At 45.7% G+C, this 12891-nt stretch overlaps 7 protein-coding genes across 7 annotated transcripts; 4 read left to right on the top strand and 3 right to left on the bottom strand.

Annotated features, from left to right (window-relative positions):
• The first annotated feature begins 243 nt into the window (after positions 1 to 243).
• Positions 244 to 2268, top strand: V1513DRAFT_68745 (uncharacterized protein). Its single transcript, XM_066900584.1, has 2 exons — positions 244 to 678; positions 827 to 2268. Exons 1-2 carry the CDS (start codon positions 545 to 547, stop codon positions 1947 to 1949), a joined length of 1257 nt encoding a protein of 418 aa, XP_066753503.1. The 5' UTR covers positions 244 to 544; the 3' UTR covers positions 1950 to 2268.
• V1513DRAFT_444982 (uncharacterized protein) lies at positions 1962 to 3003 on the bottom strand. Its single transcript, XM_066898048.1, has 2 exons — positions 2315 to 3003; positions 1962 to 2262 (listed from the first exon to the last, which is right to left on the bottom strand). The coding sequence occupies exons 1-2, from the start codon at positions 2778 to 2780 to the stop codon at positions 2075 to 2077; spliced, it is 654 nt and encodes a 217-aa protein (XP_066753504.1). The 5' UTR covers positions 2781 to 3003; the 3' UTR covers positions 1962 to 2074.
• A 494-nt stretch (positions 3004 to 3497) lies between these two features.
• On the top strand, positions 3498 to 4787 carry V1513DRAFT_379537 (GRASP55/65 PDZ-like domain-containing protein; the record flags this gene model as incomplete). Its single annotated transcript, XM_066895018.1, has 2 exons — positions 3498 to 3656; positions 3768 to 4787. 2 exons carry the CDS (start codon positions 3498 to 3500, stop codon positions 4785 to 4787), a joined length of 1179 nt encoding a protein of 392 aa, XP_066753505.1.
• A 690-nt stretch (positions 4788 to 5477) lies between these two features.
• V1513DRAFT_68725 (RNA cap guanine-N2 methyltransferase-domain-containing protein) lies at positions 5478 to 7136 on the top strand. The gene is made up of 7 exons (XM_066900583.1): positions 5478 to 5758; positions 5821 to 5873; positions 5928 to 6026; positions 6083 to 6314; positions 6376 to 6467; positions 6518 to 6686; positions 6742 to 7136. The coding sequence occupies exons 1-7, from the start codon at positions 5693 to 5695 to the stop codon at positions 6823 to 6825; spliced, it is 795 nt and encodes a 264-aa protein (XP_066753506.1). The 5' UTR covers positions 5478 to 5692; the 3' UTR covers positions 6826 to 7136.
• Positions 7137 to 7904: 768 nt separating this feature from the next.
• V1513DRAFT_431638 (uncharacterized protein) lies at positions 7905 to 8415 on the top strand (the record flags this gene model as incomplete). Its single annotated transcript, XM_066896385.1, has 2 exons — positions 7905 to 8115; positions 8177 to 8415. 2 exons carry the CDS (start codon positions 7905 to 7907, stop codon positions 8413 to 8415), a joined length of 450 nt encoding a protein of 149 aa, XP_066753507.1.
• Positions 8416 to 9933: 1518 nt separating this feature from the next.
• V1513DRAFT_379618 (uncharacterized protein) lies at positions 9934 to 11565 on the bottom strand (the record flags this gene model as incomplete). The annotated part of the gene is made up of 2 exons (XM_066895021.1): positions 9934 to 11175; positions 11224 to 11565. The coding sequence occupies 2 exons, from the start codon at positions 11563 to 11565 to the stop codon at positions 9934 to 9936; spliced, it is 1584 nt and encodes a 527-aa protein (XP_066753508.1).
• Positions 11566 to 11680: 115 nt separating this feature from the next.
• Positions 11681 to 12885, bottom strand: V1513DRAFT_69002 (uncharacterized protein). The gene is made up of 3 exons (XM_066900585.1): positions 12023 to 12885; positions 11809 to 11966; positions 11681 to 11751 (listed from the first exon to the last, which is right to left on the bottom strand). The coding sequence occupies exons 1-2, from the start codon at positions 12779 to 12781 to the stop codon at positions 11940 to 11942; spliced, it is 786 nt and encodes a 261-aa protein (XP_066753509.1). The 5' UTR covers positions 12782 to 12885; the 3' UTR covers positions 11681 to 11751; positions 11809 to 11939.
• Between the last annotated feature and the right edge of the window lie 6 nt (positions 12886 to 12891).

Below are 12891 nucleotides of genomic sequence, written 5' to 3' on the forward strand. Positions count from 1 at the left end.
AATGGGCTGTCAGGCAATAACCGCCCGTGAAGTGGCCTTTTTTGGGCCCCTATTTGTGTCAATGGGCGAATTTGCTGAAAACATAATGTCACACGCTCATTTGGTACGGTTTACTACTTCTATCCCCTAGTCCGCACGTGCAGATAATGCGAATACGGTTATCAGACATTGTTATGAGTATTTTGCGGCAGGTTTGTTCTATTCGTTGACCCTTAAAAGGCATGCCGGCCGCGCGCACGGATGAGCCGCTCAGGTATCAGTAACATTCTGCCGGATTGTCTATCCCAAAAAGGTTATCGTTATATTTTATTTCCTTTGATCCAAGTGTTTCGCTTTTCCCATATCTTCCTTAGAAATCCCATATCTTCCTTAGAAATATAGAACTGATTAGACGCCGGATCAAGACCCTTGAAAAATTAAGGTTTAATGACGCCGATGGTCGCCCGATGATCCCGACAGGAAATTTAAAATGCCAGACTACGGTCTATCACTAATATAGCCGATGGCCAGTGTATGCCGTACGAGGAGTAGTATATAATACGTAATGAAGCTGATATCGAAGCATCTCGATAAGGAAGGTGCTGGTTCAATCCGCTTACAGCCCGAGGAGCCCGCTGATCTATGGCACGCCTACAATCTCATACACACAGGGAACATCCTGAAAGCCAGCACGTTCCGGTAAGTGGATGTTTTACCTAAATCTGCAGTGAATATATGAAGAGAGGTACAGAGTTCGTCCTCTTCGTGCCTCTTTTGCCTGTGAATCCAGCTCATTGAAACGCTGCACTTTGCTCTGCGCACAAATACTCACTCCCTACTTCTACAGACGGATAACGAAAGACAAAGATAAAGATTTGGCTGCTGGAGGTGGCGGCACTCCTTCGACATCTGGTTCGTCTCAGCGTGTCCAACTCACACTAGCCATCACCGTGCAAAAGACAGACTTCGATCCATCTGCCGGAGTCCTTCACGCATCAGGGCCCGTTGCGGAGGAATCACCTCACGTCAGACTTGGCGCATATCACACTCTCGACCTCGCTCTCCACCGAGCATTCACGCTTTCAAAGTTGCCCAACGCGCCATGGGACTCAGTCGCGTTGCAAACCATCTCTTCGGCATGCGATCCCGCTTCCCGCGCCGAAGTCGGCGCCGTCGTCTTACAACCCGGTCTGGCGAACGTATGCCTCGTCACAGAACACATGACGCTCCTCCGTCAACGAGTCGAAATTGCGATTCCTCGGAAACGAGCCGCAGATTCCGCTGTCGCACATGACAAAGCTATCACGAGGTTCTACGCGGCTGTGGCGGTAGCCATGCAGCGACATTTCGATTACGGAATTTTGAAAGCCGTCATTATTGCGTCTCCCGGCTTTTCTGGAGAACAGTTACTAAAATACTTGCTTGACACTGCGGGAAAAGATGTTGATACTGGGAGCGCGACGGCGGGGTCTAACAAAATACTGATCCAATCGAAGAATAAGTTTATGCTGGTGCATTGCGCCTCCGGACATATCCATGCTTTGAACGAGGTTTTGCGGGCGCCGGAAGTATTGGCACGGTTATCAGATACGAAGTTTGCTCGCGAGTCTGCCACATTGGAGAAATTTTTCTGTGTGCTGAACGAGGGTGACGGAATGGGCGGCGTAAGAGCATGGTACGGACCGAAACATGTTGCCACCGCTGTCGATCGAGGTGCTGTCAAGACTTTGTTAATCTCGGATCGATTGTTTAGAAGTGACGACGTAAAGCAGAGGAAATATTACGTTGCATTGGTCGAGCAAGTTAGGAGCCAGGGCGGTGAGTCACTTGTGTTTTCGAGTTTGCATGAGTCCGGGAAGCAGCTTGATCAGTTTACCGGCATAGCTGCAATCTTGAACTTTCCGATTCCGGAGTTAGAAGACATGTCGGATGACGACGAGCATGATGAGATGCAGATCGAGAAACCCTGAATCTGGAACTTATTGGTGTTTCAAACATGAATTGGTGTATATTAACCGACTGACCCTGTACATATAATAGTAAGACCTATATACAAACGCCTTCCCACGTTACTTAGAATGTATCAATGCTGATTCTATAACGACGAATTCGTCTCGCTTTCTGCCGGCGAGAAATAGTCCTCCTCGCACGTTCGCTTTATTAGATTCACATACCACAGCTGGCCCTCAGCAGCTCTCAGCGCATCTTGTAGCAGTCCATATATCAGTCCCAACCGTGCGCCAGACTTGACAGTACTCCTAATTTGAGACCGGGGTAAATTTCCTACATCAAATTAGCCACGTTGTCAATCAGCACTACAGCTACAAATACTCACGTTGCCTGGCAGCATACACGAACCCAACAGTTGATGCCCCAGCAAGCGTATTCAAAAAATCAATTTGTCCCCTCGCCCAATCCAACAAAGCCTCGACCCCAAACATAGTGCTCACGAACGCAATCGACCGCACGCCGAATTTGAACGACTCAATCATCCCATCCTTTAAAATCATATAATTCTTCTGCTTGTGATAAAAATACCATCCCTGTACAGTGCCTGGTAGCCGATGCGAATTCTCGGCTAGGTATTTTAACCCGCCGATTTTGGACCCGCGGAATAAGCCGAGAGGGAAGGTCACGATGCCAGTAGCGATTATGAGGAATGGAAGGCGAACACTGGGGTGTGTACCGAGTCGGTATTTGTGGTCGATAGCTTCGTCGTAGAAGTGCTTTGCCAAAGCTTGTCGGCCATCTTCTGTCATTGGTTGCTCCGGAAGTGGGCTGTGGTCCACTTGATCCGCCATTTTGCAGTTGTGTAATATCTACAGTGAGCAATTCTATATCAGCTTGAAAATGACAATTGGTACGGAAAAGTGGTGGGACTCGACGGGTTACTCTCGCGTGAACTTCGTCCAGTCGGGTGGAAACTCGGTTTGAAAAGTGGATGGATGCAAGCAAGGTCTTTTGACAGTGAGTTTGTGGAATCACCAAGAAGAACCTTCTGCGTTGGGACTTTCACGCTTGAGCCGCTCTAGATTTCCAGATTCATTTAGTCTAGAGATGGTACGAAAGCAACAGGATGGCATACAAATTGCATAGCTAACTATTTAATTTTCGCTTGAAAGCACTAGCCTGGCTAGGTACACCGGAATTCTTTGTGAACTTGTCGTTTTACTGAGAGATATCGAACGGTCCACAAATAAATTCATTTATTCATGCCCTTTAGTAGATATAACGATATAACAAATAACTGATGGTCTGATGCTTTATTATTCTCAGGCAAGTGCTCTCTGGCATAGCACACATTTTATTACATTTTGTTTCGTTCCTGAGATTCGTAATGTCAGTTCACAAGAATTGAGGCTGGTCACACTCGCAACGCATCATGCGGCTTTCACGCCTACCACCATATCGGTTGACTTCCATTCCCATCTCGCATCCTCAAATTGTCTACACAGTCAATTCGCCATCTCCATCTTACATACATCCGGCATATATCCACATAAATACGCGCGTTCATAATGGGTAATGAGCAATCATTGCAACAAAGTGCCTCTGCAAACGTCCTGCTCAACTCGTATGGCTTCCAAGTGCTCAACGTCGTCGACAAGTCGCTTGCCAAGGAATACGGCTTCGAATCGTTTTTTGATTTTATATGCGGTATAAACGGTCATCAAATTGTAAGTGGGATAAATAACATTATCGTCGTGGTTGTCGTTGTAGGATCACTTGTCGATGTCGAGGATCTTGGTTCGGCGATAGCAAGGGGTAGTTATTGACATTTCGTATAGGAAGACGGCAACGCGGCTCTGTTTGCCCAGGAAATACAGAACTGTGCCGGTCGATCAGTTAAATTTACCGTTTTTAGCGCCAAGGGTCAGAAACTACGTGAAGTCCTAATTCCGCTACCAGCTGCGTCGGAGGAGTCGAAAGCGCTGCTCGGATTATCTCTACATTGGTCCCCTCTGGCATTAACCGACATTATATTCCACGTTCTTGACGTTCAGGCAGATTCACCTGCATATAATGCCGGACTACAGCCGGATTCGGATTATATTATCGGAATCGAAGGGCATAAGTTATTGTACGAAAATGCGTTGGCAGAAATATTGGAGGGAAATGTGAACAAAGAACTGACGCTACAAGTGTATAATCACGATTATAATACTGTCCGATTAACTACTATTGTACCTGATCGTTCGTGGGGCGGAGACGGTGTAATGGGTTGTGGGATTGGCTTTGGATTTCTTCATCGGCTGCCGGAATGGAATAGCCGGATGCCAATTCCTGGCGAGACAATTTTCTCAGCTGAAGACGACGATGAGTACGAGAACCCTGAAGTACAAGAACAGAGTGTGAATCAGACTGCAAGTGCTGCTACGCTCCCATTAACGCAGACCGAGCTATTGCTCAAGCAAATGCATATTGACGACCAAGAAACGTCAAAAACTGCAACAGAGCCGAAGCCGACATCACCGCCCCTCACTACAGTGTCACCTACATCTCCTGGAGGAATGTCATCTATGCTGCCAGCGTATATGCGCCGGAAACACCACTATCCGATCAGCAATCAATCCTCAGTTTCCGCTCCAAATCGAGAACTTGACGCGTATTTCGACGAACAGGAACGTATCAGCAAAGAGATTGACTATCACAGTCAACCATCTAAATCGATAAGTATACCGCCTCCACCACCTAAGGATTCCGAAATCCGGAGGAAGAGCGACATTGAGAGTCAAGACAGTAAAGCAGAAGAGCAGGAATCTTCGGAAGGCGTCAAGGCGAAGGAGTCGGATGATGACATAGACTAAGTTTGACTGGTGTATAATTAAGTGCTACTATTTAAAGTATGGTTTGATTCCATACAGCTAATACTTATTAAATAAGATTGCTGCTGGTAAATATTGTAACTAATCACCTGTATATGCAAGCAGGGAACTCAGGGATTTGTACAACATGGCGAGTTGAAGTAAGCAATTGCGATATGAAAGTCGCGTTAACATCATCCTCTGAAGCACGGTTGGAGATAAGTCTCCAAATCAAAACTGCGAAATTGTGAAAATTATATTTTTTTTCCAGACGGGTATTTTGTGTATCAAGAAATTCCAAACCAAGCGCATCACCAGGAGGAGAGTAAAGAGGTCAAATGCAACTGTACAACTAGTATGCTTATCTTTTCCGTGCTCACATCAGATCGAGCTTGGCTTGTCTTTTGATGTCAAAGACTACATTCATCCTTGCTATTGTCTGGACTGAACATGACAAACGGAACAACAAACGAAATGAGAACGATGACGTCCAGCTTTCGATGACGATGGAGGGTTTGGCCACGACGGCCACGACACATCGACACCACTCTGGAAACAAAGTGGGCCTACGTATTCCCACTTTTTGTAACTATGGAAAACGAAGAGGTCGGTGGAAAGAATGGATCTAATACAATTGAGCAAACCTTAGAATAACCGAATACAGCTGCGCGGGTATGGTGAAGGCAAAATGAATAGAGTGGCTTGTCGTGGCTGTGCATCGATAACATCTTGTATTGACTTTGGACCAAAATCTTCCTACGCTAGTTCCAAAGAGGAATGGTTGGGTTGCTCTCTATGAGTGAAATTCTGCCACGCACTTGTTCGTCGTGATCAACGAAGGTTAGCAGCATAGGTATACTAGAGTATGCGGGTCAATTGAAAGTGCTCTCTCTTACAGGATTCTTGACATGCAATCTTCTGAGAACAGTATCAGCGATGATGTCGACTTACAGCCATATGACGATGGGGCAGATGTGAGTACCATTATCTCACAAGCTAATAGGCAGAAATGTGCCTAGAGTATTAATGCTTATAGATTTGGGATCAAGTGGCGTTTACGGCAAGGACTATACCGAATGGTTTGAAGAAGTATGTCATATTAAGATTACGGAGTGGAGAAGTAGGCACTGACGACACCTGCAGATATTGGAAGCAACGGTTTTCACTCTTTTCAAAGTTTTCTGAGGGCATTTGGATGAATGAGCAGTCGTGGTATAGCGTTACTCCTGAAATTATCGCAAAGTACGGTTTGAACAGTCATTAGTGGACATAGGGAAGGAAGCTGACGCTGAAGACAGAAATATTGCGGAACATATCTACAACAATTGTAGACCGTCGGTTGTGTTAGATGCTTTTTGTGGTGCCGGAGGAAACACGATTCAACTTGCGTTACTAGTCGACAGGGTTGTTGCGATTGAGAAAGATCCAGTTACAATTCGTTGTGCGAAGCATAATGCGGAGATTTATGGCGTGGCAGACAAAATCGACTTCATTGAAGGTGATTTCTTCGAGTACGCTCCGTATATCGAGGTATGATCATTGCTTTTTTAATGGGGAAGGATCAAAACTTAGACTTGACGGATTATAACAGGCGGATGTCGTTTTCTTGAGTCCGCCCTGGGGAGGACCTCACTATCTCTTTCAAGATGTATTTGACCTTCATGCGATGGAGCCATATGATTTGTAAGTACGCCATATGTATCAGTCTTTCGTGTATTCGCTGATGTGGTAAGGACAACTATTGTGAGCGCGAGCCGTCCGATTTCTCCCCACATTGCCGTGTATTTGCCCCGCAATTCGAATATTGAACAGGTTCGCGAACCGGTGGAGAGGTACGAAGATCAGGACGACGACGATAGTACTGTTCTTATTTCGTATTTGCATGTCCGCGGGAAATGCAAGGTCGGTGATTATTTCGGTGTACTATTTATTTATGAATATGCTAAAGCGAATGTAGGCCATCTGCGCGTACTACGGAGCACTGGCAGTCCCGTCGTCTATGGAATATGCCTTACTCCCTGCAGCGTCCGCTGACGCATAGTCTGTCAACGATTTGTACAAGGAACGGGTACGCTTGGCGTCGAAGCTCTAGATTTTCACGATAACTCCGTTGAAGAGATGCCTGACTGATCTGACGGAAGCCGTGGCTCTACATGGCTCGATTTCGATTACATAGCTGCAGTAGTGAATGCCGATCACTCGCGTGCGCGACACTGCGTAGTCCTGGACATTGTTGTCTCCGGTTGCGATGTGCCAACGACTACAGCCTTATTCGGACGGTGCCTTAGCTCCTCTGTCGATTGTCAGGACAGCATTCACATTTTACGGTGCGGTGTATAAGTCGCTGGTTGTTGTTTCGTACGTGTTATATCTGGCCTGTTGCAGATGGTAGTCGCGCCGCTTGAGCGCTGGTTTCCATTATAGTAGAGTTAGGTGGAATGGGCTTGAGTGGAAACGAGAAGAAGCTGTGGCCGCGATAATTAGCGCCCACAAACGTGTTTTGCCGTATAGATTGCACTAGATTTGGTAATTGTATGATAGTAATAGTACATGGGAGCGATAAATATAGGAATAAGACAGGGTGGATGCGATAAGGTTCAGACTACAAAGTTTAACCATTGTCGCTACTGCGGTTGGAGGCGAGGTAGCTAATTAAACCGAAATTACCTGGCGCTATTACCAGAATGGCCTAGGCACAAAGAACAAAGTAGGGGGTGGTCAAGGCACATTGCTGCACCTATTGACGTCACAGTGTTTGATGTTCGTATTACGTACCAACTGTAGAACTCGATAATCAACTGGCATGTTTCCTGCACAAGTGGGATCCAAAAAAAATATATTAGTAGATGTATCCAAAAATCTCACATCTTGCTAGGGGAGGTTAAGCGCGTGCCGGAAGATGACCGCGAGGGCTGTTGGCTCTGTTCCATCGGGTACATAGAAATGCACAGGAGAGACGCCGCTACAGCCAACGGGACAGACCACCAAACATTTTATGTTCTCACCAGAGACCAGAAACAACCGTACGGCCATTTAATCGATCCCACCCACTCTCCAAAGTATCCATAGTTCATCTACTTACATTCCATCTCGAAAGCTGCTCAGATTTTTTTCAGCACTATGGTTCCAGACTCTGTTGACGAGCGCATCCTTGAAGAGCACCTGCTCCGCGACAAATTCTATAATGTCGACTACACCAGCATGTCATCATCTGTCGGCTCTCGGTCCACTTCATCCTCGCTCCATGCAAAACTAGGCTATATCTATGACTTCTTTGTCTTCGTCCTCATTCTTCTTCTCGCGGGCGCTGCCCTCTACATTGTGCTTAGAGGTAAGACAAGCAAGCTTGTCAATGCATATATTAACAATGCGACTGATTCTTCTCGCGGCAGCAATTGTCCTCGTTCGAAGGAAATGTCAAGCTGGCTCCACTTTGCTTCCTTTCTCAACTCCGGTTACGTCAGGCACTGCCTCCTTCCCATCCAGTGCGACTGCCTCGCCGTCGCTGTCAACCCCCTTATCTTCCCTCTTCGGCAATGCCCATAAAGAAAAGTGTGTCGGAAAACAGGGCACCTCCTTTGACAAGTTGATTTCGAAAATGCAAGGTGAAGAGCGACTTCGTCAAGACTAGGTTTTGATAGCATTGATGTCGTGCACATGAGCACTGCCATGCTTTTCTAGTGACAATCAACGGCAGATTGCAGGCGTAAGGGCTTTTTTATACATTATCCTTTATTCTTAATTAACGGAGCACGTGGAACTTTGGTGCGGCACGTATGCTGGGAAACGGTCCCTCGAAAAGAAATACTACCTTAACAGCGAACTTGATAAGTTTTACCCTCAATCTTTCGCTACGACCTTAATTTGTTGTGTTTGGATATTGCATTGTTTTGGTGGGATTCGCTTTTTTTATTTTTGATTTGCATGCGTGTATATTTTGGTTATGAGTCTGTACATATTTGCTTTGCATACACTTCTTTTTCGGTACAAGAGAAATAAAAGCCAAATAGAGCATTAGCTTTGTACAAACTGATCGTAATTGTGTCGTAAAGTAGACGAGTTGTTTGTTATACTAATTGTCTCATCGGAGTTCAATTCTACACGTCAATTGTCATGCATTCGCAAGTATGTATCATAAGTTATGCCTAATTATTCTCGAGCATCCGGAAAGCAAGTGAACCCTCAAAGGTCTGCTGAGATTGATATACTTGTATGACAATAACGCTATTGTTGCTCGTGCAAAGCATATCCAGTTTTAAAGGCGATATTTATTCCGACATCTGAGGATGTAATCACAGAGTTGGTTCAAACTGGACATGCATTTGTAGCTGCGTAGTGGTTGTGCCAACTGGCCGCTCCAACGATTATTGGAGGTCTGGAGTACTGAGTAACGATAGTTATTGACTCATTCCTTTATTATGAATGGGAGATATGTTTAGATATATAATTCACTTGAATAACGTCAGCTCATCCTATGAATCATCAAATGCCGCTGCAATCGCGTTGATTATCCACAGCCCGGCGGAAGGAATCGAATAACTAAATCCAGCTGTCGTTGTTGCGATCTCACGCCTACCGATGCCTAGGTTGTTTCGGTCAATCATTGTTGGCAGTGCTCATGCAATAATTTGCGCGAGATATTACTATACCCAAGTCTAGTATAATTGTAGCTTTATCATCGCGTCCATCAGTAGTAATTATGATTAAATCGTTTTGGTTAAGGGTTTGTATCGACTCTAGAGATCGCAGCGATGAGGGCACTCAGGGGTATTTTACCCTACCGATGAGAAAAAACCGATCACGAGATCGTTATCCGCAATTAATGTGTCTAATATATTTAGTATTGCATTATATCCTTAAAGACCTGTTCATCTCTACGTCGGCGAGTGGGTCGTGTACGGAGATACTTACACTAGCCATATCCAACTAGGGTCGGGTCTCGAGTCACAGTCTCGGCTTTTAACTACACTTCACTTGGACTGGGCTCTGGCAAATTTTGTGTCACTTGCGATTCCATGAAGCTGACTCGAAGTCAGACGTAATACAATTATACCTTAATTGGAAAGATTTACCATTTTAGACTCCCAATATAATACAACGCCCCCATTCCCGAACATACCAATTGTAGAATATACACTGTTGCCGCTCCTTAGCTATCTGCAGAAGCAACAGGCATCGTAAGGTCTTTTTTCTGTGCATTCCAAATGCGTGCAATCTCCTCCTCATACGCCTTCTGCTGAAGCGCCACATTGTAACTGTGACCGCCGTACTTAGACTTATCAACCTTTTCATCAGTCGGCTCTCCAATAGCTTTAAACCCACCCTTCATCGATGTACGAATAAAACTAAACGCGAGACCGCAACCACTCGGGTCACCTTCGCCGTGCAACTCCAGCATAGCCTTCCCTTGCGTAGCATTGATGAAGTTCTTACTCGTGATCCATGGAGCCAGCTTCTCCTCAGTACTCATCCCTTCATGCTGGTCATCATCTTCCTTACCACCACCGTAACCAGCGTCTTCAAGAAACTGTTGCCCGACCTGCATCGTCTCGAGCAGAGTAATCTCTTCTGGGTGGACCATTGACCGAATTCCATCCTCATTCGGCAATGTGTCCGTCGCTTTAATCTTCCAATATCCCTGATCCTCCCCAGTCCGCTGGTACTCCATAAACTCCTTCAGTCTCTGTCGATTTTGCATATCATTTTGGTCAGGGAAGTGCGATGAAATGCCTTTGACCAATATTCGCTCATTTTCTGACTTGCGCAGCACACGGAAAACAACCATCTTCAATCTGTTCTTACTCGCTGTTGTTACACGGCGCGACCGCGGACTTGGAATCTCCGTGACCGGTAAAGTCTGGCCAACCGTGTACAAATTCGGTATACTTCGTAGATAATATTTCTGCCCTTCACCACCACCGGTACTTCGGATCATCAAAAAGTCTGTGCTATTAACCTGCTGCTTAAATATTGGAGCACGAACAAGCCGATTATAATATGTCGGTACAATCTCCCCTGGTTCCACGAACCCGAAATTCCAAAACGGACTTCGATCTTGCGATCCAAGTACATAAGTTTCTCCTATATTCAACTTCGGACGGGACTCGTCTTCGTTCGATTTCTTTCGGTAATAATTTATTATCTTACTTCCCATTCCAAAATTGGACATAACTGTCGGATATTCCTCGCAATATTCAAGCATGACGTACTGCGAACCATCACCGAGAGATAAATCTTTCGAAGACGCGAAAATCTGGGCAATGTCTTTGCCTTTGTCTTTTTTCTTTTTACGATGACGGACTCTAGAGAAGTGTATAACTGTGTTCGAACGGATAACAAAGTTGGGACGGTGGAATGAACGGGCTTGTGATTTCGAGAGTTTAACTTTGTACTGTGAAATCAGTTAGCATAAACCTATATGGTAGCAGTCTAAACTTACGTAAGGTGATTGTAGTCGGTTGGCTACCATTGAGTGATCAATTGTGAGATTACCAATTGTCGAACGAACGCGGGACTGATAATTCTCTTTAAGAAGATCATACGCCTGGTCATTCGATATGTTATACCGTTTCTGGAACAATTGTTCACCAATTGCCATGGACTTGCTAGTTTTCTTCGGCCGATCCGCCCTCTGGGCATCGACTAATAGTTGAACATCATTGAGGTCAAGGACCACGCGGTTGGCTTGCTCTTCGAGATTGCCTTCTAATATTGCATCATCACCGACTCCCGAAACATACTCATCGTCATCTACCCAATATATATCGTCAGCTGACGGCATCGTAATTCTGGCTTTCTGCACGGACTTGTTAGATGACGTTGCTGGTAATGGAAGAGGTGAACAAACCTTTCGGGCCATTGATTCATAGTCGCTGCCCATGCTTGAGTCGGAATCCCAAATGATTTTACTTTCCCAGTCGTAGCAAGAAAATATTAGTTCCTTCTCGAACTGCGTCAAATGACGTTCCTGCATGCTAATTTAGCCTTGCTCGCGCATTGGAGACATATTACAAATCATTCCAACCTTCTGTTTATTTGATCGTTTCCTGTTTGATGCATCCTTGTTCCTAATTTGAACCACTCCAGGCTTTTCATATATGGATCCACGAGGTCGCGCATGAGATCGGAAGAGTTTCCGCTGGTCTTTATCTGCATCTAGATTGACTCTTGTCGGTACGCAAGCTGAGTATCCACACATGTTAGCTGAGATTTCTCCCCAAACTAGACTAGATCGCAACAATACGTTTAACTGAGTGAGGCTTTGGAAGTGACAGCCTTACTGGCTCTGGAGCAAATAGGGCAGACATCCGTAACGGCCGTGATTCTTCGGCAGCCACCATGTCCTGGAATAACATGTTTTCGGTTAGGGCTGCGATATCTTCCACTGCCACTATCGGCTGCTCAGAAACTTCAAGTGACGGTTTGATATCCCCCATCTCTGAGCGTCCCTGTAATAGATATGCGTCGCCGAAAACTGGCCCAGGTGGCAAAGCACTCGGAGAGCGTGCTCTTGAAGAAAATGATGAATCCGCAATTGTAGATATCGAATATTGTTGTGCAAGCGACGCGGGTGCAGATGAAATCTCTTGCTGAGACTCATCCTCATCTTCATCTGAGTTGATTTCTTTTTTGATCTTCAAATCTTCTGAAAATTCTTTGGCCCAATCGTCTTCGTCCGTCTCGCCTTCCTTGCCGTCATGTTCAACGAGTGCCTGTTCCTTTTCTGATACGGCCTCGACATCGTTCATCACACTGTCTTCGTACTCTTCGTCCGCAAGCTCATCCTCGTCTTCATAATCAATAGCATCATCCGCGTGAGCGATATACTCCTTCGAATCACCGAGCTTCTTCCCACTGGCCAATGCAAGTGCAAGCCCATCCCCTAGGAACGTATTCAAGGCGTCGCTGCCATCCACGTCAACGTCCTCTTCGGCTAGAATTGCTCCAAGCTCATCGTCTTCGGCCCCTTCGTCGACAAGCTTCGGAGGAGGCACCATCTTGAAATCTTGCGCTGTGTTGATCAAGGCTGAGAGACGTGAGGCGCGTGTAATAACTTCAGCCCTGGTATTCTCAGCTATGGGCAGGGCAAGGGTTCCAAAGTTGCTAC

Source organism: Lipomyces chichibuensis, assembly GCF_038497645.1.
Source record: "Lipomyces chichibuensis strain CBS 12929 unplaced genomic scaffold V1513scaffold_16, whole genome shotgun sequence".
In the NCBI taxonomy this organism is placed as follows: domain Eukaryota; kingdom Fungi; phylum Ascomycota; class Lipomycetes; order Lipomycetales; family Lipomycetaceae; genus Lipomyces; species Lipomyces chichibuensis.

What these genes read in the sequence shown, in the direction of transcription:
- V1513DRAFT_68745 (XM_066900584.1), top strand. Translation starts at nt 545, where the DNA reads ATGAAGCTGATATCGAAGCATCTCGATAAGGAAGGTGCTGGTTCAATC. An exon ending in CTGAAAGCCAGCACGTTCCG is followed by an intron (nt 679 to 826) that starts GTAAGTGGATGT and finishes CTACTTCTACAG; the next exon opens with ACGGATAACGAAAGACAAAG.
- V1513DRAFT_444982 (XM_066898048.1), bottom strand. Translation starts at nt 2,780, where the DNA reads ATGGCGGATCAAGTGGACCACAGCCCACTTCCGGAGCAACCAATGACA. An exon ending in CGTGTATGCTGCCAGGCAAC is followed by an intron (nt 2,263 to 2,314) that starts GTGAGTATTTGT and finishes AATTTGATGTAG; the next exon opens with GAAATTTACCCCGGTCTCAA.
- V1513DRAFT_68725 (XM_066900583.1), top strand. Translation starts at nt 5,693, where the DNA reads ATGCAATCTTCTGAGAACAGTATCAGCGATGATGTCGACTTACAGCCA. An exon ending in ATACCGAATGGTTTGAAGAA is followed by an intron (nt 5,874 to 5,927) that starts GTATGTCATATT and finishes CGACACCTGCAG; the next exon opens with ATATTGGAAGCAACGGTTTT. An exon ending in GCGATGGAGCCATATGATTT is followed by an intron (nt 6,468 to 6,517) that starts GTAAGTACGCCA and finishes TGATGTGGTAAG; the next exon opens with GACAACTATTGTGAGCGCGA.
- V1513DRAFT_69002 (XM_066900585.1), bottom strand. Translation starts at nt 12,781, where the DNA reads ATGGTGCCTCCTCCGAAGCTTGTCGACGAAGGGGCCGAAGACGATGAG. An exon ending in CTCACTCAGTTAAACGTATT is followed by an intron (nt 11,967 to 12,022) that starts GTTGCGATCTAG and finishes GTGGATACTCAG; the next exon opens with CTTGCGTACCGACAAGAGTC.